At 39.8% G+C, this 16,581-nt stretch overlaps 1 protein-coding gene across 3 annotated transcripts in view; it reads right to left on the bottom strand.

Annotated features, from left to right (window-relative positions):
• Window positions 1–16,581, bottom strand: part of LPAR1 (lysophosphatidic acid receptor 1) — a 77,302-nt gene that overhangs the window by 43,943 nt on the left and 16,778 nt on the right. For all 3 annotated transcript variants that reach the window (XM_074932683.1, XM_074932682.1, XM_074932684.1), the window contains one exon: window positions 8,923–9,092. In XM_074932683.1, coding sequence (XP_074788784.1) covers window positions 8,923–8,982 — 60 coding nt within the window. In that variant the 5' untranslated portion in view covers window positions 8,983–9,092. The remainder of the gene's footprint in view (window positions 1–8,922; window positions 9,093–16,581) is intronic.

Below are 16,581 nucleotides of genomic sequence, written 5' to 3'. Positions count from 1 at the left end.
CCTCCTCTAACCAACTGAGGTTGATTTCATACTCAAGACAGTTATCCCAAACCAAAGAATGAGAAAATCCTGAGTACATGGAGTTAAATCCCTTAATATCATGAGACGTAGTTATAACCACAACACAGCACACATAGACCAGGAAATTTGGCACTAGGACTTAACAATTAAAACTCACTCTGCTTCTGCAGTCAACACCTAGTCATCCAGTGGCCAGAACGTCCCCTTGCACTGGCCTTTCCAGCCACTATTTGCTATACTTGTCCTCTTGTCTCCTCTCCCCTGATGGTATGAGACCACATCAGTAGGAAGACTGGGAAGAAGAGTCCATGTACACAGCTTTCCAGTGTTTTGTGCTTGATTTATCTTGCTGCTGCCCCACCTCTCCATCACAGCTTAAAGACTGGGGTGAGGATTTGGATCCAAGGCATGGAGCAGCTTGCCCACGGGATGCCCTTGAGTGAGCAGACCATTACCACCTTCCCCTCTCAGGGAAGAGACCAGAGTGGAGAAGGCACTGGCTGCCTGAAGCAGAAAGGTGAGAAGTCATCTCCGGATCCTGCCAGCTGGGTGGAGGATGACAGCCCACCTGGTGAGGACTGTGCATGGCGAGATGTTTAGGGTGGAAAAGTTTTCAAACATCACTGATTGATACTGTCTAAACGAAGCATTAGTTAGCACAAGGTGCCTGAGGGGTAAAGGATCAGTTTACAAACTCCACTGCAACCTGAGAGTTTGCAGAGTTCCTCTGTCCACCTAACAAAAATAAAATAAAAAAGACACCCGCCCCCCCCAGTATGCATGAGTGCATTTATTTGTCTCAGCGAAACAGAGCTGAACATTCTTAGAATACTAAGGTCTGACTTTTACAGAGCTTTTAAAACTTGGAAGCCACAAAAATGATTCCATATCCAAGAAAACTCTGAAGAATATTTTAACCCTAAGCTTTCCGAACACAGTCTGCTCCTCAGGTTTTTTCCCCCCTTTACTGAATTAACCACAACATGCTGTTGTTTTCTTACCCAGAACACAGGGACAAGATGAAAAGCAATTTATTTGGCAAGGAAGTCGGAGGAAGATGACAATTTTGCATACAATGAAATGCCAAGTACAAACCAGAGACCTCAATTTTGCACAAGTCATGCAACTTGCATTCAGTCTCCTTAAAGTTTGTGAGACTGAGAAGACTCATTCTATACAGGATGAGCTTTTAATTCTAAGGTACCTACCCTTGGATCCTCAAAATAGTATTTATCATTCTCAGTGCTGCCCAGAAATGCAGAAAACATCAGAGGAAATGCAGAATCATGAATGGTAGACTAGACTCCAAAACAGCAATAGGTGTCTTACAGCTTTACATTTACTGCATCAGTGAATGGTAAAGCAGTAGCGCTGATTTCAGTTTAGGCAAATACTCTGAAGTTTACCAACATACCAGGAAGCCTAGACAGGAAAAAGTCTGGGGAACTGCCAACTTCAAAATCACCAAATAAGGGTATCAATTAAGAATATATTTAAAATAAGCATAAGCAAGTAAGTATAGAAATAATTGAATCAATATGTAAATACTTTCTCAACCCACAACTGCAAAACCATGGGGTTTATGAAAGTAAAGTTGTAACAGATGAGAAAAAATACCCATTTGCAACAAAAATTTCTCCATCACTAATGAAAACCACAAACTATTCTTCAAACTGCAGAATGCAAAAGAAACAAGGGGTTTAAAAATAAAGGAGAAAAGACAATGTTTCCTTTAAAGATAAAAGTAGAAGCTGAGTAGGCATCTACCCATCTACCTAAAATCTAGGTCAAAAAATCAAAAAGTCTCAAGACAAGGGTCCTGGTTCATTACAGTCTTATGCCTACTATGTCTTATGTACAGATATAATTTCATCTGTACAATGGAAGTATGAAACCCTACCACCAAGATACAACTGCTTCTCACATACCCTTTTCAGAACTGCATATCCCAAAGTAATTGTTCAATGGACTTAAAAAAAACCCTTGTAAAATAAGATGTGGCGGTTCAGTCACAGCACCTCTTCATTTCACTAGACTCATTTTGCCCTTCACAAGACAGGAGGAAATGAACCTCTTTGCAAAGGGATCCCTTTAACTCTGCTATAACATGATAAAGCATAACGTTACTTATGGATCATGAAGCAATAGCTAGCATATCCAGTAATTTTAAGGATGCTTCCGTAGTAGACTGTATTACTACAGATTCTCAGAGCTAAGATATGTCCCAACCATTAGAACCTGAACTGAGAAGTTCACTGTATGCTACAATTTATACCTGAAAAGGGCAACCTAAGATATCTAGACACTTGGTGTACCGAAGAGATCTAGTCACCAGCAATGCTAGAAAAAGAAGCAATTTTACTGCTAGAAGGTATAATTCACAAGTGGCACAGATCCTGTTGGAAGCTATGATTATGACCTCTACAGACTGACTCTAAAACCAGGGAGGGTGTTGACCTTCCTTAGTGCTTATTCTTTGTCAGCTACTACAAAAGCAAATTCAAAAATAGCTTCCATGGGCTGAAAAAGGAATGGGTGAGAGCAGGAAGTCCAGATAACTTTGAAAATGCTTTTCTACTGGAAGATGCTAACTATAGTCTTCAATATGTCGACTTGGACCTACAGATTTTCAGGATAGATAAATCAGGAGCCATGCAATTCACTATTCAAACACAAGAGCATTAGTGAAGAGCAGTGATGGTCAGGAGCATACTGAGCTGGCCCAATAGGGCCCCAGGTTGCCAGCTCTGTGGTTTCAACTTCTTGTACTTTCTACTGCTGCAGTAAGGAAGCATGTATGCACACATCAAGTATATTTCACTGCAGAATTCTACAAGAAAAAGGAGATTTAGGAAATTAAAAGGCTAGAAGAATTGGAAGAAATATCCAAGAAAAGACAGAGAGTGACATTGTCCCTCCAGCAACCTACCCAATAATTCAAACACTGCTGTATTGTTGCTCCTTTTCCACAGATCCATTGTCAGATGAGTTGCATCCCTCGCAAGCATTACCTACATGTTCTGATGAATGCTTTTCAGTTCAGTAAGAAGGAAATGAAGACTGTTTGAATCAGGGCATAGTTCTACATCATCACATCCCCCCCCCCCCCCCCCCCCTTATGTTGCTAGGATGGCTTAAACGCTTTGATTATTAAAGATTTGCTCCAAGATGACACAGCACTTCTCTGCTGTCCCACCTCTGTCTTCCAACCGCTTCTCAAAGGGAGGCCACCACTACAGTGTGGAGGTATTGCAAAAAAAAGCTAATTGGCTTTGCCACTAGGAGAGACATGATCGCGCGTATTGAGCCCACATGTCCCATACAGAGTGTAAAAAGTGTTTCTGTAAAGCTCTTGAAGTTTCATTTTCTTCTGGGGGAGCTTTCCTGACAAGCCGAGCTTCACAAACATTAGCCAAACACAGGTATAGACTCAATACTTCCTGGCTTTGTGAGACACACAGGAACGCAATTATATTCCATCATCTAATTTAATGACTGAAATATGGCACCTTTTACACCTTCAAAAATAGTCTGTGTCATGATGCAGACTAGGCTTCCCTATTATCTTGCCCAGTTCACTCCTTGGTTGCTACCTGTTTTATCCTTAACCTGAGCATCATACCCAGACATCTGACTTGTTGTGAGTCCCTGAAGGTTGCTGTGCAGGATGAGTGCAGCGCAGGACAGACCTTCCCCAAAGACCCCAGTCCTGGGAAGAGCTTTCTGGAGAGAAGTGCAGCACACAATCCCCTATCTGTATCACTTCAGAAGCCATCAGAATGCAAGAAACAGAAGAAAAAAACCCACTATAATCTGCATCTCTAACATCCTGAGTGAGTTTCCATCCATAATGAATTACAACATGCATCCTTTGGATCCAGTTTGGTGCTCAGTGAGCCAAGCTGGAAATTAAGTTTTGGCTCCAGCAGCTGAAAGACTGGCATTTTATGCTGAAAAAATGCTGTAAGCTATTGGAGCTACTTCCATCTCCAGGGCACACCTTCCATCACTCCTCATCAAGCAAACCAGCAAAGTGAGCATTTGGGAGACTTTAGCCTACAAGCAAAATGCTTATTCAAAACTATGCTAATGAGCATAGCAAATTTCATTTTGAGCTGGAAATTGAGATTTCCAAATGGAAATAAGATTATCCTCTGTTTATCATGACAAATACATTTTTTTCTTGAAATATACAACAGAGAGTTTGGGTTTCTTCTGCTTTGATGCACCGTTTTGTGAAATATATAAACAGAATACAGAAAAAAATCTCAAGGCTCTGGCAACAATGGTTTCACTATCAGTAACTTGTTCATACAGTACTAAGCAGCTGCCTATAATGCTTACTTGAACAAAACAAAGATGTATTTTGAACTCCTGGTAATCTTGTCTAGTCTAAGAATATTAAAATAAAAGCACACTGGTATCTAAGTTTCCCCTTTGATGCCTCTAACTGGGTGGATATACTACTAACCCAAACTGTTTTTTCCAGCCTCACCATTTCATTTTATTCTCTTGTTGACCTTATTTACCACCAGAGGTCTGTTTTAGTAAAGAGGTTAATTCATTTACTTACCTAGAAGGGAAGAAAAAAAATCAGCACATTTGTTGGCTGCAAAAATTTGGGCACCAAATCCAAAATGCAAATTGTGTTGGGCTTTGTGGGGGAAAGGGGTGAGAACAGCTGCGCCACCCCACAGGAGTCTGTTCTCAAGCATCATTATGAAGAAGAAAAAGCTACTGAGGATGACCATTCTGTGGCAAGGATAGTTTAAATCTCTTCCACTCTAGTTCAATCAAAAAGAAGGGAAAATAGAGAATTATGAAGTGGCACAGAGTGGGAGAAATGCTTTTTGGCTCTGGTAACCACACAGCCATGAGAGGCCACTATAATGGAAAATGCTCTGGATTTCTCTTTGGAACAGCTGCAAGGCAGTTATTTAAATGTACTCATTTACTTTTAGTATTTGGCTGGTAGGAGCCACTTCTGGCAAAAGGAAAGAGAGAATGATGAATTTTTGTTGTTTTCTTGTGTAAAGAATTTCTGAAGCACTGTTGGAAGTCCCTGGTTCATTAGGCAACTGGAGCTCAAATCATTTCTTCAAAGCTTTTACTGCAAAATTCATCTCATGCCATTCACAAATAGAGAAGATACTAATCACTCCACAGAGTACGTTAATCAGTTTAGATCACCACTTGTTATGTTTCCTTTTTGCAAACAGCAAAGCCCTCTGGGATGCTAAATGTTTCTTACAGAATTATTTAACTTTCCACTTACTGCATTATCAGACTAATCAGGTTTCTATGATACAATGTTGTTTATACATAGCTGAGGTATGGAGTTGTCACATGTACCACAAAATAACCCCTGCTTAAAAATCAAGAAGTTCCACTGTGTTTTGTTTCTCTCTAAGAGCCGAATGGCTTATCTAACCTAAAATCACTAGATTCTGCCTTACAATAAAACCCCATTGCCAAAAATTCGAAAAATTTTCAGAATATGCTTTATTTCATTGACTTCTTTGACATATTGTGAATGGTGTCCCAGAACTGTTTTCTATTCCAGATTTCAGCTATGGATAGCTAAACTACCCTGAAAATTTACTTATCCTTCACATTTAAACATGACTAAAATGGCTTAAATTTGTATTCTTATTCACTACTTATGTCTGGTAACAGGGTGCTAGGGGGGAAAGAAGATTGGAGCAGAGAGCTTCAGACAGATCAGTGCATAGAGGAGGTATGAAGAGACATGACTATTGAAAATGTGTTACTTCAGTAAAGGGTTGTATAGAGAGCACCAAAAGCAGTTCCTGTGTTGACACATTAGCAAAAAGAATACTTTAAAACTAACAGTTTCACACCTGGTATCAAGAAGTGACTTTCAAAAACTTTTTCAAAATGTCTATCTTTTGTTACCTCAGAAGACAAATCTTGAAAGAGATACCATTTTCAATTAAATGAGCAGGAGCTTCCCTCATTGCGGTGCCACAACAAGCATCAGCAGGATTTATAAAACCTGTCAGGGTGGGCTTCGGACTGCAAAAGGTCCTGCTGAGGTCTCTGGGATTCGCCCCCATGGTAAATAAGAGTCTATTTTTGTTTGCCCTGTGCAATTAAAGGACTGACAATAAGCAGAGGAATATTTATTACTGAGATGTATACACACACATATACATACCTGTGTATACAAAATAGATAATTACTTCTAAGACTGTATTGACCAAACATGAAGGAAACCAACTATTCTGGCAATGCTAAAGGAAAGTTTAAAGATAAAAGATACAAAAAGATTACAGATAAAGACATTTTAAAGTAAAGTAGCAAAACACTTTTTGTAACTGAGATGCCATCTAGCTCATGTAGAAGGCATGCAAGTCTACTTCCAAGTTTTTTAAAAAAAATAAATCTTTCCCTAAAACATTAGTGTCTAAATCTCTTCTGCAGCCCACTGCAGCTCAGTTTTGAAAGGCAAAATAATGTCCTCCCCCAAAAAAAAAAAAAGCAGCACTTTAATGGATATAGTTTTCTGAACTATATCCAAAATCGATTTGTATATCAACACAAACATGAAAGGCAAGACCATGCAATCCCAGTCTGAAAAGTGCTTTACCTCAATGTAATTTAATTCTAGTTATTTGTTTCTTTAGCTATGCATCTCGCTATGTCCTTGCCTGTTAAAAAGCACTTCCTTACCCTCAGAAACATATACGTGGCTTGCAGCTGATTGTTTGGAGCTATTACTCCTTTACATAGGATTGAAGACTTGTATCAACCATCAGATCTACAATGGTTTACTGAAACCTGTGGGAATTTATGCATTCATGTAAGTCTGCCCATAGGGATATCAAATTTAAGTCCCCTCTGAAAACATGAGATTGAGAGAATGCTATTTTCTACCATAATCTCCCACACTGAGATACCAGTCTTTCCTCTGCTTCCTAATGCTATTTCTTTTTGGCTCCCAAAACAAATTTCATTGAAGTGCAGTTTCTAAAACCCAAGTGTGGGGGGAGAGCTGTCTGGATTAGTAGTCAATGACCAGAATCATCCACTTATCTCTAGTCTTTTGTCAAGTGATGCAAGTCTAGGGCAGGATTTATTCAGCAGAAACTCTGCAGAGCAGGATGTGTATTTATTCATCCCTAAATACAACAGAATGGTGACTATGCTGATCATCATGTCCTTTACAAGTGATCGCTTTTCTTCCACTCATTCTTGCACCACAGTTGATCTTATTTTCCCTTCGAGAAGGCATTTACCCTGAATAACAATCCTTAGATAAACAAATTTCTCATACATAAGGGTCTGAAGAGAGAACCCATGGAGACAGGGGTGCAAGTGCCTTTCACAGTATGCAAGGAGGTGGCCTGCGGCAGTCTTTCTCCAGAAAGGGAGAAGAGTCCAGCAACAGCCAAGCAGCCTAAGACACAAGCATGTAGCATCCACCTCCTTCCAGGTATTCTGTTCTGCTATAAAGACACAAAATTCTTCTCTGACCCTAACAGGGACAGAGAATTTAAAAGCAACAAAAATACTTTTAAGATATACTAGTTCTCCAGTTGAAACACAGGAGGGAGAAGAGCACAAAGAAGCTTCTCCAAAGCAGATTTTGGATTCAGCTTGTTTCACATCACCACCTATTAGTGGACACTTTTTTTGAAACTTCACAGGGTCCAGGGATCTCTGAACTATTGCCCTTCTCAGAGCATACTGCTAAGAGATGCAGTCTCCTGAGCCAAAGAATCTTCAGCAAACAAACAAACAAACAAAATAAACATTAGATCTGCAATTTTCTGACATGCGCCTTAATCAGCTGTGGTGCCCTCATCAGTAAAAAATATATGTCCTTAAAAGTTTTAAATTGTAACAGACACTTGGGTCTATGTGAAGTCAAAGGGATGTTGATAATGCTTGTCTGAGATGGAATGACTGTTATTAACATCTTTTTTTGTTTTCTTGTGAAGTAAATACTACAAACAGAAGTACTTAGTGTTCAGTACATGGAACTGAATAAATCAGATATTTATAAATACTAATACACTTTTGTTCCCAAAAGCAAGATTAGTTTGTTAGTAATTTTAAGTATATAATTAATTTTATTGCTGCTTTTGGCTTAAAACTTTAGGTTTCTGATAAGAACAGTGAACCTGAAATTTCCTGTGGTATTATTCCAACTGAACCACATTATGACCTTCTACTTTGTGTTCATTAGGCACAGTAAAAATCAAACCATACTGCAGGGACCACCTGCATGGAATCAGTAGGGATCGTATGGAGCACAGGTCTGATGGGGAGCGGCTGAGGGAACTGGGGGTGTTTAGTCTGGAGAGGAGGAGGCTGAGAGGAGACCTCATCGCCCTCTACAGCTGCCTGAAAGGAGGGTGCAGAGAGCTGGGGATGAGTCTCTTTAACCAAGTAACAATGATAGGACAAGAGGGAATGGCCTCAAGTTGCACCAGGGAAGGTTTAGACTGGATATTAGGAAGCATTTCTTTCCAGAAGGGGTTGTTGGGTGTTGGCATGGGCTGCCCAGGGAGGTGGTGGAGTCCCCATCCCTGGAGGGATTTAAGAGTCGGGTCAACATAGTGCTGAGGGATCTGGTGTCGTTGGGAACTGTCAGTGTTAGGTTAGTGGTTGGACTGGATGATCTTCATGGTCTTTTCCAACCTAGATGATTCTGTGATTCTATGATTTAGTTATCTTTATCTGTATTTTGCCATATATTTTCTTCTCCAAATAGTAGTATAACACAGAAATGTCATATCTCAAAGTATAAAAACATTCTTAACAATATTTCAGGAAAAATTCAGAAGAGAGACAGGAGAAAAAGATAGGATTCAATGAAGAAATAAGAAAAAGGTTCAGTCAGTGTAGCTGCCAGTTTCATCATGGTCTACTCACCTCAATCACCTCAGGTTGCGACATCATGGAGGATGGCACCAAATCGGTGGGGATATCCATGGTATCTCAAAATGTCCCCGCTGTCCTTGCACCCTTCTTCTGCACCTGCAAACCCGTGGCAGGAACACAGGAGCACGTTTCTCAGACCTCAGTCATGCTGGCATTTGCTCCTAGTAGGAAAGGAAAAAAGTTGTTGAGAATAACAAGAGAACTGGGTATGCAGTCAACTCCCAAGCCCCTCAGCTGCTACAAAACCAGACTGTGAGTTTGCACAACACAACTTGCTTATGTGACCATTCACAACAGATTTGCAGGAGAAGGGCACATTGGTATTTGGTCCAGAACAGCCGAACAATTCACTTGACCACACAAACTAGAATTCAGCAAGAAGGCTAATGAACAGACCATGTAGACATTTGCAAGGAATGATGGTCACCTACAGAGCACTGGAACTGTGTTTTTGGGTTTTTGTCACACCAGAAAACTCTCCCAAACCCTCACAGAAGAGTACTCTGAATTCTTGCAGGAATTTAGGATACATTTATTTCCTCAACAATTACAGCTTTACAGTTTGGTGATCACATGAACTTTTCTTCTGTGTTAGGAAATTAACATAAACATTATGACATTCTTATCCTTAGTGTATTTGGACCATAGTCGTCCCCCCCCCACCCCCACCCCCACACACACAGGCAGATTTGCTGTAGGTGAATATACTGAATTGCCATGTAAAGTTTGATCAGATGATCAAACAGAATGAAATTATTTTCATAACTATGTTTGTCAAAGTTAGATCAGCTCCCCCACGTTTCTATTCCTTTGCACAAAGAAAGCCAAACAAAAGGGGAGAAAAATGTAAAAGGCAAATAAATTAATGCCTTTTAAAAATTCCAGACTAAGGGTACTGCAGCTTTTTCCCCGCCAATAAGGCCAGTCATATACAACACAACCCACATATTAGCCACTACAGAAAGAATTTTGGAGAGACACCTATTGCTCTCTGCATCTACTAATTCCTCTTCTCTAAGTCACAGTGGAAAAGCACTCACGCTAAGTGTGTTCAGCATCCAACAAATATACCAAAAATGACCCCAAACCTAACTGGTATTTTTCAAACTGAGACCACAGTGTAATCATACGTACAATGCTAGTAACTTTCCTGGCCACTGTTTCATTTTTTCAAAGGCAAAACTTACTTAACAAGCCAAGAAAGAACAGATAAGTGCCATAGGAAAGTTGCACTCCACATGCTTTTCTGAGTCAGTTATGTCTTTTTTTTTTTTTTGTCTTGTTCATTTAATCTCAGCCTTTGCACGCCACTGTGGAAATGATTTCTCCTTCTTAAAAAGCATCATCTTGAAATGCCTGCTTCACATTTCAACACATCCCCTCATGCCTTACGTCACATGTAGCTGTCTCATCTTCCAAGCTCTAAGATCACTTTTTCCATCTTTATAGAGCTTTCCAGTGACCCCTATTCTTTCCTACTAATTTCTTGCTAGTAACCTTTCATTCTTTCCACTCCTTGATCCAAATTTCTACTACTATACTCATGGAGAGGACAGAAAATGGAGATTTAGTATTCCTCCAGGAAAGCCTTCACTGGAAGTCAAAGAACCAAGCTACACATCCTTCAGGCTTCCTGTTTTCTTTTCAGAAACAGAGTTTTGCCTGTTTCTGAAATTCACTGATATTTCCACTGTGCATGGCAGATGAAGAAAACAGCGTCAACTTGAAACTACTGCTCTTCTGACTAAGGGAAGATTTCCTATTTGACCAAGAGAGTGATTTTCAGTAAAACTCCGTCAACAGCCTCAAAATCCTCAACCAGTACATTTCATCACATTCTCGTGAGCTGTCACAAATGTAACTTAAACAAGATCTCAGAAAACCTATGTTTCTGTTCTTCTCAAAACACACTTAAGACACTGCTGTCACCACACCTACTTTACAGAAGCTCATTGTTAGTTTCTTTTAAAGTTTATTTTCTCTTGTCTTAATCCTGAAATGCTGCCACTCTTGGATAATGAAGATGGGGAAAAAAACTTACAGATGAAGCAGACTTTAGGGAAGACTATCTAGACCAGAACCAGAGGTATGTTTAAAACCCTGTTTGTCACATAAAAAAAGGAGAGAAAATGGTAATATTTAGTAAGGAGCATCACAGAGCAGAAAAGGAAAACTAAGAAAAAAAATTTTAAGTCTGTTTGCCTTTAGCTAGCTCTGTATACTCCAGTTAGAACACAAATGTCAGAAAAAGCTTAACTTTATAAAGTCCAACAAGCACTTCAGTGAAGATGAGGAGAAATATGCCTATAGTAATATTTTACCATCTCTCCAAAAAATAGAAAATGCAGAATTAGTAAAAAGTTCCTAAGCCTACGGCCATTTCACATTTCCCCCGCTGCACCTAGCTGCATTTTTATTGCTTATATTGTATTGATCCCTCCATTTGGCTAAGAAAAGGAAGGTTCTTCTGCAAACTCTTGCTTCTCAACTTCCTGAGCACGACATACACAATGATTAAGATTTTCTGCCAACTGGTTAGGCTCCTAAAAGCATTCCAGCTGAAAACAGGTTGGATTGTACTCTACCCCTGCTCCCAACCCGCCTCATCTTCTTCAGCAATAATAAAGTACAGAGGGGACTGTGCTTTCACAGCAGTGCAAAACCAGGCTGACTCCATTCAAGCAAACAAAGGTGGCTCCTAACTTAATACCCGTGTGAGTTCAGGGAGCAGCCCCATGTTTTTCAAGAACTGCAAATAAGGGGAACAGGATCCTCAAATGAACTTCACTAAAGGGCATTATGACAGAAAATGTAGTCTCTATTAAAAACAAAATCTGAAACACAAAAGCACAGGAGAGGCTTTTTACTAATAAGATTTTGATGGCTTGCTGCACTACAAAGCGTTGAAAAAAAACCCAAATTTAGAAGCGGATTCACACATATCATTCCCAAACACTGAAACTGCAGGTGTCACAGGCACATACCACTCTATGTACTCTTGTTTTGATAGACACAAGATAGAGAATAGCAAACTAGAGAAACACCTTGGATCTATATCTAAAATTTGTAAAAAAATATTACGGATTACAGAATTTCTTACCCTCTGTGAAGGCGACACACCTCTCAGAAATGATGTTTCACCATAAACTACAACATTTAGAAAGTCATTATGGTAACACATTTGAGTTTCAGGTTAACTGAGAATAAAAACAATCAGTCAACACTCGGCAGAGTAGTGCATATCTAACATGCGGAGCAGGATCACATCCTAACCAAACAAAATACACTGCTCTCTGATATGCTATGATTAAGCATCATGACTTCTGGATCAGCTGTCTGAGACCACAGAAAAGAAGAACCATGCAATTCTGTCAGTAGTTAAGAGAAATGTAATAATTTCTCACAAAAACATCATCTTGAAGGAACTGATTCCTAAAAATCCATTACGATGACAAAAATTATTATCCTTATTGCTCCTGAGTTTCTTGCACAGTACACCATGGTCTCTGCAATTTTGGAGAGATACAGCATAACCAAAAATCTTCTGCATCACCATGTATCTCATCTGGGCCCACAAATACACAGTGCTTCTGCTGGAGTAAGGTGATGGGACTGAAAGGCAAACTGGGTTTTCATAATCCGTGCCTGTCTCCCGTGTCAGACAATATCAGGTGTCCTGCATTGTTGCTGTCTTTCATCTTTGGTTTCCTGCACCCCATCAAAGCATCTTTTGGTACCACAGTTTGACTTCAAAGACTTCAAGTTTCTGGATTACACAGCTCTGAAGATGCTGATTTCATATGACCTTGAAGCTGTTAAATGTGATTTAGCTAAACAAAGCTACCCTCCCTGCACAACTCTGGTGAATAAAAAGCCTAACTTACGTTTTCTCAGAGGACAGTTTTAAGTCTTAATTGATCTCAGTACGTTTTCTCAGAGTACAGTTTTAAGTCTTAATTGATCTCAGATGGTTAAGACCCATAAACCCATCAAGGAAAGTAAAACATTCGAACAATATGAAAAAAGGTGAGAAAGTAAGAAAAAATTCTTACATAAAGGTACTTCTTCCAGATGTCACTTCAGAGACATTCTAGATTTCATGGGGCATCTGAAGTCTTGCATCCAAAAGTAATCATTTGCATCACTCATCCCCAGGAGCAGACTTCACTAAACAATGGCTGCTTGTAAGCATTAGTTTGTTCAACGCACAAGTAAAAGCATGACCCCACTGTCGCAGCCATACAAGGCAAAAAGGCAAACGAACACCGTTCAGGGAAAACCAACAGCAACAACTTGACCTGTCTACTGCTTCATTTTGTCACTTGTTAAAGTGATGGTGAAAACATGAATTTTTAGTTACCTACTAAGGACTCATGGAGGTGTTTTTCTGCTCTCCAGTAACAACTCCGTTAATAAAAGAGGAACTACAGATACACTTTCTAGCACACAAGAAATGAAATGTGAAAGGCAGAAAAACTGGTTTCAATTTCATGCTGCTAAGAAAAGAGGAGAGGCCTTCCTGTTAATCCTTCCTTTACTACAGTGACTGCTAGGAACTATTGCAAAAATTTGGATATTCTTTTGCAAGTTACAGAACACTAGATCCTATTCCTAACAGAAAGATATTGCCTCTTTTGAGTCCTTATTTTAGGTAAAGCCTTTACCACCTCTGATGTCACTCTGAACAGTAGATGTACAGATACACTTATGCAAAAGCCATTCACTAGCTAAAAACTGTTCAGAAAAAGTTATTTTATAGTGACTCTTCAAACACTGAAACTTCTCTTGACATATATTTAAAGCAATTAATAAAAAAATCCTAAAACACCCCGGGTCTGTCAATGTGATTTCATAGGTGAGCAGAGACACCTGCAACTGTGAAACGATAGCTGCTGTAGACCGTCAAAGAGAAAACCACGGCACAGAAATGCAGATAAGCTCTTGGTCTCCCTGAAATTGAAAGGTGATCCAAACTCTGATGTCATTATTGACTTCTCTCAGTTAGTTTCAGCAATCGTTTGCATGAACATTGCACTCTGGGTTTTTTTGTTTTTGTTTTTTTTTTTTTTTTTTCATTCATCTGTTTGCTGCTGGTTAAAATGAGGGGAAAAACCACATACCAGCTCTTTGTCCTGTCACTTCAGGACCTTCCTTCTCTTCCCGCACATGGCGTGTCTGGAGTGATATTTCAGCAAACATCTTGTTTTGTGTCAGGGACCAGACTGCTGAATCTTGAAGTGAGTTTGGTACGTGCTGTACTTTGACAAACCAGAATGAGCTGTATAACGCATGTGAAACTTTACTGGATGACCCGCCTAAACATAAGGACAAGCTGAACCGATTTAAGTGGTTATGTTCTCTACAATCCATATTTCCTTGCAATTCTGCCCCCTCTGTTCCAGGGTGTGTTCTGCCTACAAATGAAGATAACTTCCTGCGCCCTGCATTAACTTGCTCAGCAATTAAAAGAACTTCAATAAGTTAACAGCTGTGATTCAATATTGGGCAAAAGAAGCAGAAAATAAAGGAGATTTCCAGACAGATGGTGTGGCCCATTGTTGTGCTCTTGCCTTAAAGTCCTTCTGAACAACAGTAACAAGCCTTTTTCCACTTAATGACACTCTTTCCCTACTGTCAAATTTCAGATGTCTCAGAAAAGAGACCTGCCCTTCTCTTGCCTTAGCAGATGAATCAATACAGTTTGGAAGCTAGCGCAAAAGTAACTGTCCCTGTCAAACTTTGTTGATACTGTGTGTATTTGAATGCACACATTTTACTGTACAAATTCTACAGCTTGGTTGGTATCAGCCTGGCTCTTTCACCTGACACCCCTCTCCAGAAAGCAGGATAAAGGCTGTCGTCACATCCACCATCTATTACTATAGCAGTAAGTATCAGAACAGATCTAATATATGGTACTGATTAAACAGATTTAACAGCAGTCAATCAGAAATTACATTGCTGGAGTTGGAAATTATTTTGCCAATAATAGTATGGAAGACAATTATCTATTTCTGATGTCACAGGGACTGATGCAAGTGCTGACTGGGTGGTACCATTGTTCATATACAACCTTGTAGAAGGAAGTGGGTGCAACTACTCGACATGCCTTCAAACTAACAAACTCACAAGTTACACTTGTTATGACACCACATACGACACTATCCTCCATTGTCCAGGTGAAGACCTGTTGTACAAACATGACTCCTCCCAAAGCCTTCCTGTCTGTTGATTCTAGTCGCTGAACAGACTGCTTTAAAGAGCTAGGGAGCTATAGCATCTCGAGCATTTTGGAAGCTCTTTGTAAGAATGAACGTGGAAATGGATTTGTGAGGTTTTACTGAGGGGCGGTAAAGTCTGGAAAGGGAGTGCCAGAGGAAAGGGACAATATCACTTCATTTCCTGTTTTGGCTGTAGAACCATCATCCCCCTGAAAACAGCCTCTGCTGGTAAAAACAGACATTTCTGGAGGCCAACTTCACTGTCTAGAAAAATAGATTTTACTGGAATTTTCTAACATATGGAAAGATTCAGACACAGCAATAGGAAATCTTTATCTTGCAAATATTGGAAAATAAAAACCAACCCAACCCCAAAACCCAGAGTAACACATACTTGATGGTGTCTGCCCTTTCCCACTAGCAAGAGTGAGTACCACAAAAGTTACAACCAGCCCTAAGAAACTGGTCAGATTTTTCAGTCTGAGAAGTGAGATCAATGACAGACTGAAGACGCAATAAAACTGAGCTACTCATTCACTTCTGCAGAATAAATTGAGATCCTCACAGGAAACAAGGTGAATTTTTCATGCTGCTGTTACACTAGCATATCACACAGGGGCAAAAAATAATTTTCCACATGCACCAAGACAGGCAATATCTACGCAGAGTAAAAGATGCTTATGAAAATAACACCTCACCCCCAAAATACAGCACACACACTTGGCCAAACTGCAAATGGAAGTTAATCCATCCAGAAACATTTTTCCATCAAATCCCTGTCCTTGTGGAGAAATGTCATTTCTCTGCAGTAATCAATGTTTAATTCACTTTGACAGTAACTGTCAGTTCTTTGCAGACATTGTTTAAGAGATCAGACCTTTACATTTGTAGGCTGAGTGGGTTAATCCAACAGCATCGATTTCTATCCATATAAGTTCTGCTTACAGATCTTCCGTTATTGGTGAAGTAATGCACTGTTTGAGCACAAACATTTCCAGAGCAATTTAAAAAAGCATATTTTTCCAATGTGACACAAAGAAACTGGCTAAAAAATATCATTAAGGCTTAAAAGGGGAGGAAGGAGGGAGAGAGACATGCTAAAAGTATAACTGAGTTATTTTAAAGTGTTTCACTGTCACCAACAAATAACTTGTTAATAATAAATAAGCTGGCAACTACAGTGGACAGTTGAGTTGGTGAGCCCAAAAACCAGAATCAGTTGGTACGAACCCCTCTCTCCTGCCATTACTCTTTGGCTATACGGTAATGTGATCAGATTTTGTAATATTCCATCCAACAAGCTGGGGGCTGCATCCTAACATGTGGAGCTGCAGAAACACTAGCAGAGATATGTTTACAGGATGTCCCATGCAAAGGGGAAGGCTTACAAACGCCTGCAAAAGGGTTGGCAGCGTGGAAGGCTGTGACA

Source organism: Athene noctua, chromosome Z (assembly GCF_965140245.1).
Source record: "Athene noctua chromosome Z, bAthNoc1.hap1.1, whole genome shotgun sequence".
NCBI lineage: Eukaryota > Metazoa > Chordata > Aves > Strigiformes > Strigidae > Athene > Athene noctua.
The sequence above is the reverse complement of the archived record's forward strand: the minus strand, read 5'-3'. Positions and strand labels throughout refer to the sequence as shown.